The sequence below is a fragment of the Panthera pardus genome, unplaced genomic scaffold (assembly GCF_024362965.1).
Source record: "Panthera pardus isolate Hobbes unplaced genomic scaffold, ASM2436296v1 HiC_scaffold_27, whole genome shotgun sequence".
NCBI lineage: Eukaryota > Metazoa > Chordata > Mammalia > Carnivora > Felidae > Panthera > Panthera pardus.
This window is the reverse complement of record NW_026526843.1, coordinates 125,210,255-125,231,333: the sequence shown is the minus strand read 5'-3', so window position 1 is coordinate 125,231,333 and position 21,079 is coordinate 125,210,255. Positions and strand designations below refer to the sequence as shown.

The 21,079-nt window shown below is 36.7% G+C and overlaps 1 protein-coding gene across 1 annotated transcript in view; it reads left to right on the top strand.

Moving 5' to 3' along the window:
* The window catches only part of LOC128773881 (cullin-4B-like), a 137,978-nt gene that overhangs the window by 75,960 nt on the left and 40,939 nt on the right, over positions 1–21,079 (top strand). The window contains exons 15-17 of the mRNA XM_053891918.1: positions 4,742–4,827; positions 5,406–5,513; positions 6,628–6,741. Coding sequence (XP_053747893.1) covers positions 4,742–4,827; positions 5,406–5,513; positions 6,628–6,741 — 308 coding nt within the window. The remainder of the gene's footprint in view (positions 1–4,741; positions 4,828–5,405; positions 5,514–6,627; positions 6,742–21,079) is intronic.

Below are 21,079 nucleotides of genomic sequence, written 5' to 3'. Positions count from 1 at the left end.
TCTGCCTAGATGATCTGTCCCTTGTTGTAAGTGGAGTGTTAAAATCCCCTGCAGTTACCACACTGTTACCAATACGATTGCTTAAGTTTGTGATTAGTTGTTTTATGTATTCGTGTGCTTCTGAATTCAGTGCTTAAACATTTATAATTGTCAGTTCTTGACCCCTTAATTGTAATATAATGTGTTTCCTCATTTCTTGTTACAATCTTTAGTTAAAATCTAGTTTTTCTGATATAAGTATGATTACTCCAGCTTTCTTTTGACTTCCAGTAGCATGACAGATGGTTCTCCATCCCCCACTTTCAATCTGAAGGTGTCCTCAGGTTTAAAATGGGTCTCTTGTAGACCGCAAATAGATGGGTCTTGTAGACCGCAAATAGATGGGTCTTCTTTTTTTATCCATTCTGATACTTTATGTCTTCTGTTTGGAGCATTTAGTCCATTTACATTAAGTGTTGTTTTTGAAAGATATGGATTTAAAGTCACTGTAATTTGTAGGTTTCATGCTTGTAGTGATGTCTCTATTCCTTTGTGGTCTTTGCACCTTTGCACTCACAGTCCTCTTGCAGGGCTGGTTAATTGGTGATGAACTCCTTCAGTTTTTGTTTGTCTGGGAAAACCTTTATATCTCCCTCTATTCTGAATGACAGGTTTGCTGGATAAAGGATTTTTGGCTGCATAGTTTTCTTGTTCATCACATTGACTGTTTCGTGCCACTCCCTTCTGGGCTAGAAAGTTTTAATAGATAGGTCTGTTGCTACCTTGTGTTTATCCTTGTAGGTTAGGGCCCATTTGTTCCTAGCTGCTTTCAGTTTTCTCTCTTTGTATTGAATTTTGACAGTTTCACTATAATATGTCATACAGAAAATTGATTCTTACTCTATCCGAGGGGAGTTTTCTGCGCCTCCTGCATTCCAGTGTGTGTCTCCTTCCCCGTATTGGGGAGTTTCTCAGTAATGATTTGTGCAAGCACACCTTCTTCGGCCCCTTTCTCTCTCTCTCCTTCTGGAACTCCTGTGATGCGGATATCATTATGTTTCATTGAATCACTTAGTTCTCTTAATTCTTCCCTGGTGGTTGAGAATTTTTTTTATCTCTGTATTTCTCAGTTTCATCTTTTTCCATAATTTTATCTTCCATTTCACTTATTCTCCCTTTGTCTCTTAGTCACTACCTCTAGATTATTTTGCACCTTATTTACAGCATTTTTAATTCATTATGTCCATTTTTTAGTGCCTTCATCTCTGCAGCAGTGGATGTCTAATGTCTTCTGTGCGTTTTTGAAGCCCGGCGATTAACCTTACAATTGTTACTGTAAATTCTTGTTCAGTTACATTGTTTCTATCTGTTTTGATAAAGTGTTTAGCTATCACTTCTTCTTGGAATTTCTTTTGAGGAGAATTCTTCCGTTTCATCATTCGGCTAGTTTTCTGTCTCTTATGTGGTTGAAAAACTTGTTACGTGCTCTGCACTTGTGAGCGCTACGATATTATAGAAGGATTATACCGTGTCGAGAGCCTGGCCCTACATGACATGTTTTTTGGAGAGTGTTACTTGCTGTCTGTTGTGGTGACTTTAGTTGCTTTGTCTCCCTTCTCATAGTGATGTTTTGGACCTTCCACCAGGTTTTCTTTGATTTGTTCCTTGAAGTAGCCCTGGAAAGGAAAACAAACAAAAAGAAACATAAAGCAATAACAAACAAAGAAAAACAAAAAAGAAACAAAGCAAAAGCATGAAAACAAAACATAAACAAAATCAAAAAACTATAAACACTAGCTACAACGAAATAACACTAGCTAAACTAAATGGGCAGTGTTGATGGCGTAGGCCTTATCCCATACAAAGAGAGAAGTGACAGGGGCGGGAGAAAAGAAAAAAATAAATAAAAATGACCACACAGAGAAATTTAATTATTGCTTGTTAAGGAATCTTGCCAATTTGATGTTTACTTTCTGTGCATTTTGTGTCTTCTGTTTCACAGTTTCTCCCTTATTGTTTCATTTTGTGTTTAACTGAATTCATTTTGTGCTTTGAATTCTTTCTCACACAACGTTTTATCTACATCTTTTATTTTCCTAAGTGTTCCTTTGGAAATAGAAATGAGTATCTTAGGGGCACCTGGGTGGCTCGGTCAGTTAAGTGTACAAGTCTTTTTTGCGCCTAAAGTCATGCACTCTCAACAGTTCACACGTTGAGTCCTGTGTGGCTGTCTGTAGAGCCTGCCAGAGATTCTGTCTCTCCCTTTCTTTCTGTCTGTCCCCTCTCTTGCATGGTCCCTGTCTTAAAATAAATAAATAAACTTTATAAGAAATTAGTATCTTAAACTTACAAAGTGCAGTAGTTCAAATTAACAGGAACTGAGATCTGATATTACCCCAAAATTTTAGTCCTGTATTTTAGTCCTGTATTTATGTTATTACAAAAGTTATCTTCATATATTGCGTGGCCAATATCATATATAGAATATGTATGTATATACATAATATATAAATATAAATGTAGTATTTGTAATATGTACTTTTATGATATATTTATATATTTCATGATATATTTATAAGACTCTGTCTATGTAAATTTAATAAATATATAGTATGAAAATTATTGCAAAAAGCATATATAATGTACCATGTAATGTATAATAATATAGAAATGTATATGTAATGTATGTGAAATATGTGTATATGTAATAAATGTAACTCTGTGTGTATGTTATGCATGTGTTTATGCTATATATAGTACATTATGTACAGTTGTGGATATACTTGTAATGTATATTATGATAAATATTGCTTTCTTCAATGAATCATGTAGGAAATAGAGGAGTTCCAAACCAAAAATATAATACTGCTGGGTTTATATTTACCTATGTAGCCTCCTTTATCAGCGTTCCTTATTTCTTCTTAGACCTTTGATATACCATCTGTTAAGCTTGAAAAGTCTTCCTTTATCATTTCTTGTAGGACAGAGCTAACTGAATCCAGCCCCTCACCATTTTTGGTCTTACTGTCTCTTTCATTTTTGAATTACTTTTTAGGAATATAGATTTTGTATTTGAGGTTTTTCCCTTTTATTAGTTATATTGTCCCACTGTCCCTGTTTTTTGGAGATATCAGTCATATTATTGAGTGTTCTTTTATGAACAAATCATGTTTATCTAGGTGTTTTGAAAATTGTCTTTAGACATTTTTATTATAATGTGGTGCAGTGTAGAACTGCTTGAATTTAACCTATTTGGAGTTAATTCAGCTTCTTGCATGTGTAGGTTATTGTCTGCCATTTAATATATCAAGTATTATTTCTTCCCATTTGTCACTATTTTATCTCTGAGCTTCGCTAATTATACATTGGCACACTTAACCCATGTCCGGAGGTATTATAGTTTCTGCTTATTTTTCTTCATTGTTTTTCTTTGTGACTGTCACATTGGATGCTTTTATTTGATTGGTTTTCATGATTATGTATAAGATAGTGGATTTATAGTCATTTTTGTAAGTCTGATGTCTACACTCCCTCCCAAAGAGTTTCTGTTAATTTCTTTTTCTTATAAATTGCCATATTTCCGTACTTTCTGTATGTCTTACAGCTTTTGTTAAAAATGGCAATTTTCCATCTAAATAAAAATAGTATTCCTTTTTTGGGATATCTCTGAAGTATCTATTACTGTAGTTTAGACCAGTGCTAGTTATTTTATGTTTTACTAATAAATGGTAACTCTAGAAAGAAGATATTCTCCCTGTCCAGCCTTTGTTGTTGCCTCTTGTGAGCTGAAGTTGTCCACTTGTTTTGTGATTTTCCTACCGTTTTTTTCAGAGTATATTTTCTCTGGTGTGTGGTAATGAAGGCTCCTTTGAATTATCTCAGTAGGTACTGGTAACGGACAGATTTTCTGAAACCCTTGAAAAGAGAAAAATACACACACATACAGACACAGATAGGATAAGGGAAAAGAAAAAAGAAGGAAAAAGAAAAGCTTATATTGGTCTTTTAAAATTGGTTCTGTGTTAGGTAATTTTTTTTTTTTTTTACTCTCAGTTATGATAATGTTTTCTTAGTAGCTTTTCTGTTCTGCTTTCACTGAGCCTGAATTTAAAGAGGTAAAATAATGAATTTAAAGAGGTAATAATTTGACACAATTTTTTCTTAACGTGCCTTCTGACTTGGGCTTATGAGTGGCCTTACTAGGCCATACAAGTGAGCCTACTAGATTTCCTTAACTTGCCTGTGCTTTTCATATTTATTATTCCTGAATATTCCACTTTCTGGCTTTACCTCCTAGTCTGTCGGCATGTATAATTTTTTCCCCAATGGTTATTTGTGTTTCAGAGAGGAAAAGTGTACTTATTTGTCTGTGAATGTTTTTGGCAAGCTTTCTTTGTATGGATGCTCACACAGATAAGAGTTGAGTCAGTTACTCTAGGTTACCTAAATCCAGTCCAAACATGATTCGTTGGGAACCAGGAACTCACAGTAGAAGCACAAACAGTCATGTACAGGATTTTTTTTGAACAGGAAAATGGGTAGAATTTGACTGAGGTAAAATACCATATGTACTATATTCTGGTTAAATATTCACTTGGTTGATAAGAACCTTTGGCTATCTCTTAGAACTTTGATGAGGCATATTCTTGACACTTTCCCAAGATTTATCAGTGTTTATTTCAGGGAAAAGGACTCTTGTAGTTCCCTGCTTGGTGGTGTTCTCCAATGCCACCTATAATTGGTTGTTTTAAATATTTTACAGAATGTGGAACTGCTTTCACTAATAAACTTCAAGGAATGTTTAAAGATATGGAGCTTTCCAAAGATATCATGATTCAGTTAAAACAGGTATTCCTAGCCTAAGAGATTTTTTAATGTAGTATAAAGTTCTTGAATGGTTTGGTTCCCTTAAGATTTATACTTACATTAGAGACATATTAAAGGAAGTTTAAATAAGACTCCACTTTTTGTGTTTTTTGAAAGAAAGTTCATACTTTTATAACCTTCCCACCGCATATTTAAAGAACTGTATACAACATATTTTGAGTAACCATTTTTATTTTTTTTTTACTCTTACTTGGCTTTCCATTGCTTTGCTATGTACATTTTAGTTTCAGTATTTTTGACTCTGTGTGTATCTTTTTCATAATTTTCTTCAGATCATTTGAGGTAAGATGGATTTTTTAGAAAATACAGTGGAAGCTTAATTCTATGTTTAATTAATTGAGGCAACCAGACTGCACGTTCTTGGTTCTTTTCAAGCATTTTATTAAAATGAAAATGTCTGTTTCATTTAAATGCAGGTTGTATTTTCAATGAGTAATTTATTACTCAGATTAATTTTAGTAATGCATTTCTAATATAGAGTTATAGCTATGTAAGAGTTTTAAAATTCTTACATTCATTACATCACTACGTTTTTGCAGTATACGAAGAACCAAAATATACCAGGAAACATTGATTTAACTGTGAATATTCTGACGATGAGTTTTTGGCCAACCTATATCCCTAAGGAGATCCAGTTACCCCCAGATGTAAGAAATTCACTGTTTACATTATTATATTATATAGTAGATTAATTTTCAAGTACCTTTTAATCTTTTTTAATTTTTTTGTAAAAGTTTTTAATGTTTATTATTTTTGAGACAGAGACAGAGACACAGACAGAGCATGAGTAGGGGAGGGGCAGAAAGAGAGACACAGAATCTGAAGCAGGCTCCAGGCTCTGAGCTGTCCTCACAGAGCCCAATGCTTGGCTCGACCTCACGAACCATGAGATCAGGACCCTGGCCAAAGTCAACACTTCACTGACTGAGACACCCAGACACCCAGGCACCCCAGCCTTTACTCTTTAATAAGTCTTTAGGCCATACTTTACGTTCATATAAATGTCTCCTTAATGTTCTCTGTTTTGAAATGTAGTCATACAGTTTTTAGGGGGGCACACAGGTAAAATAGTTCAGTGTTAAATAATTCAGTAGTTCATAGTTTAAATAGTCTGTCTTTTTCATGTAGTCAGTTGTAGATTTTGAATCGACCAGCCTGGCTTCCTTTTGCTTTTATGCTTTGCATTTACTGGTATTGACTTCTATTTCTCTTACTGTGTATCAGTAAAAATATTTACTCATGAACCACATAAACATATGATAGAAAAAGTCATCAACAAATCACTCAGTATCTATTGATTGCTCCACTTAGTAATCATGGAAACCCCTCTCCAACTGCTACCGGTTTTTAGCTTTCTTACCATACAGCTTTGGTTTTAGCTTTCTCTTCTCCATAAATCAGTTACCCATCCTGTTGGTTGTTCCTCTTACCGGGACCTGGTGGCACCTCAGTTGCTATTATCTTTACTTTCTTTCTCCATGGATTTATTTAATTTGTATAATTGTATTGCCATATTGGTGGATTTCCTGTAAGTTACTGAATGCACTACAGTTGAACTAGAAGAATCAACAGAGGTTGTTTCCTTGTTTCAGAAGTCTTTTTGGCCCCCACCCAGTCTTTTCTCCACAGAAATGTGTTACATACCCTTGGGGAAACCATGCATGGTCATGACATATGTTTTTAAATATAATATTCTAGGGCTGCAAGTAGGACTTTAATTGGTATACAGTATATCAATTTTTCTTTATTTCTTTCCTCCAGATGGAAAGACTTCAGAAAAATTTCAAGAATTTCTACTTAAGCAGACACAGTGGCCGGAAACTTCAGTGGCAGTCAACTCTTGGACGTTGTGTTCTTAGAGGTGAATTTAAAAAGGCAAGCAAATGATCTTTAAGATAGCATTTTACTTAGACTTCTAAGTTATAACAATTTTACCTTGATAAAGAATATTTACTTTAAATTTTATTTATTTTGAGAGAGAGAGAGAGACACACAGAGAGAGAGAGAGACAGAGACAGAGAGACAGAGAGACAGAGAGCACGAATGGGAAGAGGGGCAGAGGATAAGAGGAGGAGAGGGAATCCCAAGCAGGCTCTTTGCTTTCAATGCAGAGCTAGATGTGGGTCTCTGTCCTAAAAACAGTGAGATCAGGAGTCAGATGACACTTAACCAACCGAACCACCCATGGTCCCTGATAAAATATATTTTTAATACATACTTTATGGAGAAAGCTCATTTGTTGAATAATGGTGTGTTTATGCATTATGAGTATGCTGACAGATCAATCATTTGTGTATAAGTGAATTTTTAAAACATAGTACTTGCCATTTTTATCTCTGTGATACCAGTGCACATTGTTTGATCTCTGATGTCTCAGAATCCCAATCAGTCATCATTAGAGCCCTGGGATGTTAACCACCCGGGACTCACATAGCTAATGGACGCATGCACTGAGTTTGAGGCAATGGTGTGATGTTGTTATGACATAGTTGAGTGAACTGTTTTATTAAAACTATTTCTCAAGATTGAAAAAGAAAAAAGACCAGTACAAAAGCTCCTGGATTGTGTGGAATAGAGAAACACAGTAACATTCTGATGCGATGGCATAAATGAAGCACAGAAGAAAAACGTAGACTGATATCCCAGAGATCATTTCTTGATGTCTAGTGTGTAAGGAGCTGTTGGGATATAATAGGCGATGAACTCCCTTTGTGTCTCGTGGCATCCATTGTTGGAACTTCTGAAATAATGACACAGGAATTGGCTGGATGTCTCCTCGTATCCAGCGGCTTTGACTCTTACCCTGTGTTGTAGGTTGAAAATTGGGCCCCAAAGATAAGTCCGCAAACTTACTATGCTTTGGAACTAACGTTTCTATATTTTGAAGAAGGTTTTTGCAGATGTGGTGAAAGACCTTGAGCTGAGGAACTCATCCTGGACTATATGATGGGCCCTAAAATCCATATCAACTTTCCTTATGAGAGAGAGGCTTGGCAAGCTTATACACAGAAATCCACATACAGGGTGCCCGCCCCTTTGCCCCTCCCCACCCCAGAGACAGAGAGACAGAGAAAAGAAAGAGAAAGAGAAGGGTGATGTAAAGATAGAACCTGAGGCTAGAAGATATTCTGAACCCTCTGAAGAGACTAAAGTCCTGCTACACCTTGATTCTTACCCAAGGATGCTGATGTGAATTTCTGGCCTTCAGGCTTGGAGAAAATACATTATTTGTGTCTTTTTAAACCACGATGTGTGTGGTAAGTTGTTACAGCAGCCACAAGAAGTTATACATCCTCATATGCACTTTACTGTGTGACTTAGTTTTTTCATAGATGGCCCAGGCACTGACAATCTATACATAAGTATGTCCAACATGTTTTAGTCAGCATTCAAAGAAGAGACTGAACCTGTTCCTTAGTGTCGAACTTCAGTATGGCGCCTCCGTGATCAAAGTATTAATGGATGAGAAAAGAGGTTTTGTTTTTAATCCTGCCTCTGCCAGTTTGGGGGTGGCCTTGCTGAAAGGTAATAACTAAAGTTTGATACAAGCAGAGGGAAAGAAACACATGTTTATGTTTATGTAATGACAATTAGATGCTTATGGTTCTCCACAATAACATGAGATTCACTTGATTCCCCCAAGGTAAAGTTGGGCCGAAATGATTTAAATCCTCAGGCTACACCTGAGTATTTAATGTTACTGGAGGAATTGAAGCAAGATAATAACTAATCATAACTAATTTTTCATGTATATGTGTGAATTCTTTATTACTTTTGGCCCTTAACACACGTGGAAAACTCAGTATATGCCAGTAGAACAAGTGAAATAGTACAGAGCTGTAGTTAAAAATTAAAAAAAAATAATCTCAGTCCTTTCACTTCAGAATCCTGAAATGAATAAACAAGTTTATATACAACCATGTTGTTTTATGTGATGATGCAAACATGTAACACTTAGTTTTGTCTCATTTTACTGATTATTTACTGAGATTACTAGTGTACATGTCACACTGCTACTTCTTTTTATTCCTCTAATGGATTCATCATGAGCATCTATGCTAATTAAACTATGAAGATACCGTTTTTAATTGTTCTCTGTTATAATTCTTCTTAATATTTCAAATGATCTTCAGGGGCAAAAATCCCCAATTAGAGAACAGTAAGCATTGTTTGTAATACAATTGAAAAGGGAATCATGAAAGACTATATTTTCCTGAGTAGTTAAATGCTGATAATACCACACAGAAACAGTTTTCTTGTGATTAGGCACGTATGTTTTGGCTTTGATTTTTGAGAGTGCATATTTTCTATCTGTTTTTAAGTTGACTTATTTTGAGAGAGATGGAGGAGAGAACAAGCAGGGGAGGGGCAGAGGGAGAGGGCGAGGGAGAGGGAGAGGGGGGAAGAGGATCGAAAGTGGGTTCTGTGGTGACAGCAGAGAGCCCAGTGCTGGGCTCACACTGATGTGCCACGGTGATGACTTCAGCATAAACCCGATGCCTAACTGAGCTACCCGGGCCATCCTGAGAAAGCATATTTTCAAAACAGCTCCTCGTTTCATAAGAAAGATTCTTTTTTAGAGAGAGGACAGAGAGGGAGGGAGGGAGGGAGGGAGGGAGGGAGGGAGAGAGAGAGAGAGAGAGAGAGAGAGAGAGAGAGAGAGAGAGACAAAGACAGAGACAGAGAAAGAGAAAGAGCAAGAAGGAGAAGGGCAGACAGAGAAGGAGGGAAAGAATCTTAAGCAGGCTCCATGCCCAGCAAAGAGCCTTATGTGGAGATTCATGTCCTAACCAACCTTGTGATCATGACCTGACCCAAAATCAATAGTCGGATTCCTAATTGACTAAGCTACCCAGGTGCACCTCACCCCCTATTAAAAAAGATTCTAGCGTAGACAGCACATACATTCTCTTTAATTGAACAGGGTTAGAATCATAGCAAAATTGAACAGAAGGTACAGGGTCCCTCATTATGAACAACTCCAACCAGAGCAGTACATTTATTACAGTTGTTAGTATTCCATTGATGCATAATTATTTCTGAAATCCCATAGATTATTTTAGTGTTCAAGGTTGGCATTTTATGGGTTTGGACAAGGTATTATGACATGTATTATGTAGACTAGTTTCAAGTCCCTAAAATTCCTCAGTGTTCCACTTGAATTCCACATGTATTTTTACTTTATAATTTTGTGAATGCATTATTTTTTTCAGAAGAGTTACATTTTCCCAGTAAAAAAATGTAAATGATGGTTTTGTTCTGTGTTTGTTTTTGTCTTATATAGAAAATTACACACATTTGACTCTTTACTAGGAAAATACCGTTCATCATTGTAGAGCATTTGACACAATATTCTAATGATGTAAAAGAATCAGCTCTTCTTAATTACTTTGGAAGTTCATGTAATCTTAACCAAATTTGTGAACTATATTGGTATCAATAAAACCTTAACATTTTTTTTAAGTTCATCTGAAAGAATATGTATGAGTAGTAAACAGCGAAATTCTAAGAGCAATAGGGAAAGTAGTTCTAGAGCCTATTTTTCATTACCATGATATAAATGATGCCCCTTGGAATATAGTAAATAATATTCATTTTTTCTAGAAATTTCCTATAGAAATATTCATTGCACCATATCACTGTTGACTCCAAGTACCTTTTTTTTTTTTTTTTTCCCAAAAATTTCTGAGGATGCCTTTCTCTAACATTTTGATTTGGGTTCCTAAGATTAAATCAAGTTATGATTGAGCTTTTTTTTTTCTTTTAAAACAATGAGAAATTAGAAGCTCTCAATAGGAAGCCATATTTGATAGGAGAAAAGAAGAATAGAGAAAATGAAGTATTTGAAATAAAGATTAAAGAAACAGTTGAATAAAAATGTTGAGAATTGAATATGATTTATACATTGCAAAAGATTTACTCTGGTATTTTAATTTAAAAAAAAGATAAACTCGATCCCATCAAAGTATATTGTCATGAAATCTTAGATAAGAGACACAGAAAAATTTGTAAAACCTTGAGAGAGTGAGAAACTAAAACTCATAGAATGTATGACTGGAGGCTACAAGGCATCTGATTGCTCAGTAGCAGGAACTTGAATATGATTACATTGTCTTCAGTTCTCTAAGGAAAATGATGTCCAGGTGCAATTTATGTGCTTAAGAAAATAATTATTCGGATATATACATGAAATTGTCCTATATCAGGCACACAAAGTCATAAAAATATAATTTCCATCTATTCTGTCTCTGGGAACTTTAGGAAATGTACTGCATCAAAATGACCGATTATAAGACAGATGTCATAATACGGGAATGGACATCCATCTGTGGAAACACAAAGGGAATCCATAGGGAGCCGGTGTGTTCAGAGGGTGTTGGAAAGATTGCCTTCTAAAAGATTGAATAAACTCAGTTATGGCACTGTAGATAAAATTTAAATAACTTTCTGCATGGTTAGAGCTTTTTAAACACATTTTGCTTAGACTAGATCAAAGAATAAGTCTGTCTTAAGACTTAAATGATGTCTGTATACCTAGAGTATTACCTGTGTGGAATTAGTTACCTTTTATATTTCAGAAGCAAGGATTTAGACTGTGATTATGGAGGTGTTCCAGAATTTTAAGATTTCTGACTCTTACTGTTCTCCTGGAGACTGTTATCAAGGAGTAATAATTTTCATTGGAAAGTATTTGCTTCTCTCCCTGTCTTGGTGTAGGGCAGAGGTTGTTGCATATATAAGTCGTCACATTACCTTCTTCAAAGTTTCATCCCAAGATAAGCAAGGGTTGGGAGGAAAGGGAACTAGTGCAGTTTTTGATGGAACTCATAATTAGTATATCCATATCTATGGAAATCTGCATTCAGTATAACCTGAATAATACATGATATTATTAATATATAATAATATGAATGTAGGTGTTAAAAATTGTTTCTACATTCTGGTTTGTTTGAATACATTTGAAAGGAAATAGTACCTTTCTTGAAAGCTTGATGATGTATTGATATATGGAAAAGAAAAACAATATAAAAAAGTTTAGTCAGTACTTAGCAGTAAATGCAAATTATAGTTATAATCAGCTACAATCATGATCCTGATACATAATCACCATATGTTATTTTTTCAGCCATAAATATAATTTACCTGTTTCAATATATATTTACTTAGCTGTATAACTTTGAAATTTCATCATTTTCTTTGAGAGTGGTTTCTAAATTGTGTAAGATTCACATGCCACAAAAGCTGGATCTATTCCTGTTTTGGACCAAAGTCTGAAGAGCATGGAAAAACATTAGAGAGAAAGACATAACTGGAGAATGGGGGATAAAAGGGAATGGAGAAGACTGGGGTAACAAAAAGTAAAGGCCTTTGGGGCTTCTGGGCGGCTCAGTTGGTTAAACGCCTGACTTTGGCTCAGGTCCTGATCTCACAGTTTGTGAGTTCAAACCCCACGTTGGGCTCTGTGGTGACAGCTCAGACAGAGCCTGGAGCCTGCTTCAGATTCTCTGTCTCTGTCTGTGCCCCTCCCCCTCTTGCGCATGCACTTGCTGTCTCTCAAAAATTATAAAACATAAAAAATTGTTTAACATAGAGGGCTTAAAGTTGGAGGAATGGAAATATCTGAATTTGAAGCAGGAAGAAAAGAAAATTGGTGGGGGAAACTGGAGGGAATCAAGATATAATAAATAAGCTGGCCGTTGAAACCAGTTAAAGTTTATAGTCTGACATCTAACTGTAGAGTTAAATGTTGACTATGGGCTTCTCCTTTGTGGCTTTTATTATGTTGAGGTATGTTCCCCCTCAGCCCACTTTGTTAAAAGTTCTATCAGGAATGGATGTTAACTATTTTCAAGTGCTTTTTTTTTTCCCAACTGTTAGAGGTGATCATGTGATTTGCATCTTTGATTCTGTTAATGTGATGTGTGACACTGATCGATTTCCATATGTTGACTCCTCTTTGCAATCCAGGGATGAATCCCATTTTATCATGGGAAATCTTTTTAAGAAGCTGTTAAAAATTCAGTTACCTGGTATTTAGCTGAGAAATTTTGCACACATATTCAAGGGCTATTGGCCTGTAACTTTCTTGTTATTATAAAGGTAAGAACGTTGGCCTAGTGAAATGAGTTTGGTAATGTTTCCTCACCTTCAGTTCTTTTGAGAAGATGAGAGTTTGAGTTTGAGAAGTTTGAGAATAATTGGCACTAATTCTTTGGATAGTTTTCCTCTTGTGAAGTCGTTAGGTTTTGGATTTTCTTTGTAGATAGGTTTTTGGTTAGCTATTCAATGTCCTTACCACTAGTTCGGTCTGTTCAAGTTTTTGTTGCTTTATGTTTCTTTGGTGGTAAGCTGTATATTTCTAGAAATTCAGTTAATTCTTACAGGTCGTCCAATGTCTTGGTGTATGATTGTTCGTAGATGTCTCTGTGATTCTTTGTATTTCTGTGGTATCTGTTGCAATGTCTTCTCTATAATTTTGTGTTCTCTCTCTTTCTTTGTTAGTGTATAAGAGGTTTGTCAGTTTTATTTTTTCAAAGGACCAACTTTTTGTTTTGCTAATGTTACTTAATTTTTTTTTCATTCTCTTTCATGTATTTCTGCTCTGATATCCATTATATCCTGCTAACTTGGTCTTAGTTTTGGTTTTTCTGCTTTCTTCCAGTGTAATATTAGGTTAACTTGAGATACTACTTAATGTAGACATTTATTGCCATTAAGTTCCCTCTAACTTCTGTTTTAGGTACAGCCCTTTTAGTTTTGTTACATTTGTTTCCACTATCATTTGTCTCGAGTAATTTAAAAATGTCTCTCTCCTTTTTAGTTTTTAATCCATTAGTTAGTCAGGGTTGTGTCATTCAATTCCCATGTATTTGTGAATTTTTCTTTTGCCACTGATTTCTAATTTGATACCATTGTGGTCAGAAAAGAGACTTGGTATAATTTGTGTCTTTTTGCAGTTTTAGAATTATTTTTATGGCATGCATGATCTGTCCTAGAAAAGATTCTTTGTATGCTTAACTCAGTAGTTTCGTTTGTTTTGTTTTTTGTTTTGTTTTGTTTTGTTTTGTTTTTCAAATCTGTCTCCTAATTGATTTTCTGTCTGGATGAACTCTCTGTTTTGAAAACAGTGTATGAAAAGAAAGTTCTTAACTATTACTGTGTTGTACTTATTTCTCCTTTTAGTTCTGTCACTGTTTGCTTAATAGACTTAGATGCTCCAATGTTGACTGCATATATATTTTAAACTGTTACATTCTTGATTGATTGGCCCATCGTTGTATAACATTTTGTCTCTCTGTCCATTTTTGGCCTAACGTGTATTTTGTCTAAAATAAATAGAGCTACCCTGCTTTCTTTTGGTCACCATTTGCTTGAAATATCTTTTTATGTCTTTTATCTCTCATTCTGTACATGCTGTGAAAGCTAAAATGTATTTTGGTATCCAGCATATCATTGGATCTTATTTTTTCGCCTCTCTGTTATTATTGATTATACATTATATTGATTATATTGTTTATATATTGATTATAATTATCGCTTGTTTGGAGACTTAGTTTTTTAAGTAAGTGTAAAGTAATTAGTGATTGATAAGGACTTAGTATTGCCATTTCATTGTTTTCCAAATGTTTTACAGATCTTTCCTTCTTGCATGCCCTTTGTGTTTGACAAATTCTTTTAGTGGTGCTTTCATTCCTTATCCTAATGCCTTATCTATCTGCTACATGTTTTTCCTTGGTGGTCACCATGTGGTGTTTACCATTGTGTATTAAACTGATAACATATTGATAACATATTGATAGTAATTTTATACTTTTAGCTCTCTCCCCTCACATTTGGGTTATTAATAGTTACAATTTACATGTGTATTCAATAACAAATTAATACATCTTGATTATTTTTAATATTCATGTTTGTGAACTTTATTTTAGAATGCTGAATTAAGCACTGTCATTACAATATTAGAGGATTTTCTTTGGTAAAGTATTTTCAATTACCAGGACATATCGTAAATTCTTATGTTTTCATGATATTAATTGGCATGTTTTATTTGGGATTGAAGAACACCATTTAGAATTTCATATAACGTAGATCCAGTGGTGATGAACCACTTCTGCTTTTGTTCAGGAAGATCTTTATGTCCTCCTTATTAAAAGGAATAACTTTGCTACTAATAGCATTTTGGTTGAAAGTTTATTTCACTACTTTGTGTATATCATGCCACTCTCTCCTGGCTTTCAAAATCTTGGTGAGAATTCTCGTATTCTTTTTTGGGCTCATTTAGATATTATGAGTTATTTTTCTCTTGTTGGTTTCAAAACTCTCTTTATTTTTGAAATTTGATAATGTAACTACAATGAATCTTACTATAGTCCTGAAAAGGTTCAACCTATTTGGGATTCTTTGGGTCTGGATGTACATACCTCTTGCACAGTGTAGGAAGTTTTCAGCTCGTATTCCTTAAATATACTTTCTGTCCCAGTGTCTCTCTCCTCTCTTTCTGGGATTCCTATAATCCTAGATCATTGATTCTCTATTCTGTGTGATGAGATGGCTGTTGAAGCTCTAATCTGAATAATTCAATCAGTCATTGTGTTATGCCACTGGAGAATTTGTTTTTTCTCTTTAATGGTTTCTGTATTTTTGTTGAACATGTGTGTTTCGTGTATTGTTTTCTTAATTTTCTTTTGTTGTCTTTCAGGATGTTTTTGTAGTTCAGTGAACTTCTCTAATAGTTCAGGATTATTCTGAATTCTTTGTCTTAGAGTTCATTTCTTTCACATCAGTTATTGGAGCTTTGTTTAGTAGCTTTTCATGGTGTAATGTTCACTGTATTAGTCATAATTCTTGATTCCTTGAATTACTACCTACACATTAGACTAAGCAGTTTCCTCTTACAGACTCCACTGGTTTGTTTTGGCATGGGGAGACCCTCACCAGGCAGCTCAGCTAGGTGTACTGAAAACTTCAGCTGTTAGCATATATGGGCAAAAAGGCTCAGTGTTGGGAAATTAGTAGGACACGGACCGTGCTCTGAGAATGGTGTGTACCATGGAAAACATTACGAGATCATAGAGTATTTTTTCTTTTTTTAATTAAAATTTTTTTAATTATTTTTTTTTAATTTTTAAATTTTATTTAAATCTAAGTAAGTTAACCTATAATGTAATAATGATTTCAGGAGTAGAATTTAGCGATCCATCAATTAATATTAATGTAAATGCCCATCCCAACAAGTGTGCTCCTCATTTCCCATCACCCATTTAGATAATTCCCCCAAACAACACCCCTGCAGCAACCCTCAGTTTTGTTCTCTGTATCTGAGAGTCTCTTACGGTTTTCCTCCGTGTTTTTATCTTATTTTTCTTTTTCCTTCTCTATGTTTCCTTGTTTTGTTTCACATGTAAGTGAAATCATACAGTATTTATCTTTCTCTGACTGACTTATTTAGCTTAACATAATACACACCAGTTGCATCCCAGTTGTGGCAAATGGCAAGACTTCATTCTTTTTTCTGCATCACAAAGGAGTGTTCCATTGTGTGTGTGCGCGCGCGCGCGTGTGTGTGTATACATATGTATACATATATACAACGTCTGTTTTAATGTTAATGTCACTTGATGGACATTTGGGCTCCTTCCATAATTTGGCTATTGTTGATAGCACTTGTCATAAACATTGTGGCTCACATGCTCCTTGAGATCAGCATTTTTGTATCCTTTGGATAAATACCCAGTAGTGAAGTTGCTGGGTTGTAGGGTAATTCTATTTTTATTTATTTGAGGAACCTCCATACTGTTTTACACAGTGGCTACATCAGTTTGTATTCCCACCATCAGTGCAAAAAGGTTCCCCTTTCTCTGCATCCTCACCTACATCTGTTGTTTCCTGAGTTGTTCATTTTAGCCATTCTGATAGGTGAGATGGTATCTCAGTGTGGTTTTGATTTGTATTTCCCTGATGATGCATATTGTGGAATGTTTTTTCATGTGTGTGTTATCCATCTGGGTGTTTTCTTTAAAAAAGTGTCCATTCATGTCTTTTGTCCATTTCTTTATTGGATTATGTGTTTTTTGGGTGTTGAGTTTGATAATTTCTTTATGGATTTTGGATACTGTCTCTTTATCTGATATGTCATCTGCAACTATCCCCCCATTCTGTTGGTTGCCTCTTTTAAAACTGATTATTTATGTATCTTGAGAGAGGGCGGAGAGAGAAAGAGCAGAGAAGGGGCAGAGAAAGAGAGGAGAGGGTCCCAAGCCGGCTCCATGCTGTCAGCACAGAGCCCAATTTGGGGCTTGATCTCACAAACCAATTGCAAGATCATGACCTGTGCTGAAACCAGGAGGAGGATGCTTAACCATCTGAGCCACCCAGGTGTTCACCCTGCCATTAGTTGCCTTTTAATTTTGTTGATTGTTTACTTTGCTGCGCAGAAGGCTTTTATCTTGATGAGGTCCCAGTAGTTCATTTTTGCTTTTATTTCCCTTGCCTCTGGCGATGACCAGTAAGAAGTTTCTGCAGCCAAACAAAAAGGGGTTGTTTCCTATTTTCTCCTCTAGGATTTTGAGGGTCTCCTGTCTTACATTTAGGTGTTTCATCCAGTTTGAATTCATTTTTGTGTGTGGTATGAGAACATGGTGTAGGCTCATTGTTCTACATGTCACTGTCCAGTTTTCCAGTCACCATTTGCTTAAGGCACTGTCTTTTTACTTCGGATATTCTCTCCTGCTGTTCCAAAGATCAGTTGGCCATAACATTTGTAGGTTGATTTATGGGTTCTCTATTTTTTTTAAGTATGAAATGTATTGTCAAATTGGTTTCCATACAACACCCGGTGTTCATCCCAACAGGTGTACTCCTCAATACCCATCACCTACCCTTCCCTCCCTCCCATCCCCCATCAACCATCAGTTTGTTCGCAGTTGTTAAGAGTCTCTTATGGTTTGGCTCCCTCTCTCTCTACTTTTTTTTTCCTTCCCTCCCCCATGGTCTTCTGTAAGTTTCTCAGGATCCACATAAGAGTGGAAACATATGGTATCTGTCTTTCTCCGTATGGCTTATTTCACTTACCATGACACTCTTCAGTTCCATCCATGTTGCTACAAAAGGCCGTATTTCATTCTTTCTCATTGCCATGTAGTATTCCATTGTGTATATAAACCACATCTTCTTTATCCATTCATAAGTTGATGGACGTTTAGGCTCTTTCCATAATTTGACTATTGTTGAAAGTGCTACTATAAACATTGGGGTACAATTGCCCCTATGCATCAGCACTCCTGTATCCCTTGGGTAAATTCCTAGCAGTGCTATTGCTGGGTCATGGGGTAGATCTATTTTTTCATTTTGTGAGGAACCTCCACACTGTTTTCCAGAGTGGCTGCCACCAGTTTGTAGCCAACGGCGCAAGAGGGTTCCCGTTTTTCCACATCCTCTCCAGCATCTATAGTATCCTGATGTGTTCATTTTGGCCAGTCTGACTGGCATGAGGTGGTATCTCAGTGTAGTTTTGATTTGTATTTCCTTGATGAGGAGCAACGTTGAGCATCTTTTCATGTGCCTGTTGGCCATCTGGATGTCTTCTTTAGAGAGGTGTCTTACTGATGTTTTCTTCCCATTTCTTCGCTGTATTATTTGCTTTTTGGGTGTGGAGTTTGGGGAGTTCTTTATAGATTTTGGATACTGACCCTTTGTCCGATATATCATTTGCCAATAATCTTTTCCCATTCCGTTGGTTGCCTTTTAGTTTTGTTGATTGTTTCCTTTGCTGTGCAGAAGCTTTTTATCTTCATGAGGTCCCAGTAGTTCATTTTTGCTTTTAATTCCCTTGCCTTTGGGGGTGTGTCAAGTAAGAAATTGCTGGGGCTGAGGTCAGAGAGGTTTTTGGTTTTTTTTTCCTGCTTTCTTCTCCAGGATTTTGATGGTTTCCTGTCTCACATTCAGGTCCTTTATCCATTTTGAGTTTATTTTGGTGAGTGGAGTAAGAAACAGGTCTAGTTTCATTCTCCTGCGTGTTGCTGTCCAGTTCTCCCAGCAGCATTTGTTAAAGAGACTGTCTTTTTTCCATTGGATCTTCTTTCCTGCTTCGTCAAAGATTAGTTGGCCATACTTTTGTGAGTCCAGTTCTGAAATCTACATCCTATTCCATTAGTCCATGTGTCTGCTTTTGTGCCACTACCATACTGTCTTGATGATTATAGCCTTGTAGCAGAGGCTAAAGTCTGGGATTGTGATGCCTCCCACTTTGGTCTTCTTATTCAGTATTACTTTGGCTATTTGGGGTCATCTGTGGTTCCATACATTTTTAGGATCCTTTGTTCTAGCTTTGAGAAGAATGCTGGGGCAATTTTGATTGGGATTGCATTGAATGTGTAGATTGCTTTGGGTAGTATTGACATTTTGACAGTATTTATTATTCCAGTCCATGAGCACGGAATGTTTTTCCATTTCTTTGTATCTTCTTCAATTTCCTTCATAAGCTTTCTGTAGTTTTCAGCATACAGATCTTTTACATCTTTGGTTAGGTTTATTCCTAGGTATTTTATGCTTCTTCGTGCAATTGTGAATGGGATCAGTTTCTTCATTTGTCTTTCTGTTGCTTCATTGTTAGTGTATAAGAATGCAACTGATTTCTGCACGTTAATTATGTATCCTGCAGCTTTGCTGAATTCATGTATCAGTTATAATAGACTTTTGATGGAGTCTCTCGGGTTTTCCATGTAGAATATCATGTCATTTGCAAAAAGTGAAAGCTTGACTTCATCTTTGCCAATTTTGATGCCTTTGATTTCCTTTTGTTGTCGGATTGCTGATGCTACAGCTTCCAACACTATGTTGAACAACAGCGGTGAGAGTGAACATCTGTGTTGTGTTCCTGTTCCCAGGGGGGAGAGCTCTCAGTGTTTCGCCACTGAGAATGATATTAGCTGAGGGCTTTTCATAAATGGTTTTTATGAAGTTTAAGTATGTTCCTTCTATCCCAACTTTTCCGATGGTTTGTATTAAGAAAGGATGCTGAATTTTGTCAAATGCTTTTTCTGCATCGATTGACAGGATCATATGGTTCTCCCCTCCCCTCCCCTCCCCTCCCCTCCCCTCCCCTCCCCTCCCCTCTTTTCTTTTCTTTTCTTTTTTCTTCCCTTTCCCTTTCCCTTTCCCTTTCCCTTTCCCTTTCCCTTTCTCCCTTTCCCTTTCCCTTTCTCCCTTTCCCTTTCTCCCTTTCCCTTTTTCCCTTTCCCTTTCCTTTCCCTTTCCCTTTTTCCCTTTCCCTTTTTCCCTTTCCCTTTTTCCCTTTCCCTTTTTTCCCTTTCCCTTTTTCCCTTTCCCTTTTTTCCCTTTCCCTTTTTCCCTTTCCCTTTCCCTCTCCCTCTCCCTCTCCCTTTTTCCCTCTCCCTCTCCCTTTTTTCCTCTCCCTCTCCCTTTTTCCCTCTCCCTCTCCCTCTCCCTCTCCCTTTTTCCCTCTCCCTTTTTCCCTCTCCCTCTCCCTTTTTCCCCTCTCCCTCTCCCTCTCCCTTTTTCCCTCTCCCTCTCCCTTTTTCCCTCTCCCTCTCCCTTTTTCCCTCTCCCTCTCCCTTTTTCCCTCTCCGTCTCTCCCTCTCCCTCTCTCCCTCTCCCTCTCCCTCTCCCTCTCCCTCTCCCTTTTTCCCTCTCCCTCTCCCTCTCCCTCTCCCTCTCCCTCTCCCTCTGCCTCTCCCTCTCCCTTTTTCCCTCTCCCTCTCCCTCTCCCTTTTTCCCTCTCCCTCTCCCTTTTTCCCTCTCCCTCTCCCTCTCCCCCTCTCCCTCTGCCTCTCCCTCTCCCTGTCCCTCTCCCTCTATCCCTCTCCCTCTCTCCCTCTCCCTCTCCCTCTCCCCCCTCTCCCTCTCCCTCTCTCCCTCTTCCTCTCTCCCTCTCCCCCTCTCCCTCTCCCGCTCCCCCTCCCCCTCCCATGTATCACATTGATTGACTTGAGACGTTGAACCAGCCCTGCAGCCCAGGAATGAATCCCACTTGATCATGGTGAATAATCCTTTTAAATGCTGTTGAATTCAATTTGCTGGTATCTTGTTGAATAATCCCTTTAAATGCTGTTGAATTCGAATTGCTGGTATCCATAGTCATCAGGGATATTGGCCTAGTGTTCTCTTTTTTTGCTTGGTCTCTGTCTGGTTTAGGAAACAAAGTAATGCTGGCTTCCTAGAATAAGTCTGGAAGTTTTCCTTCCCTTTCTATTTT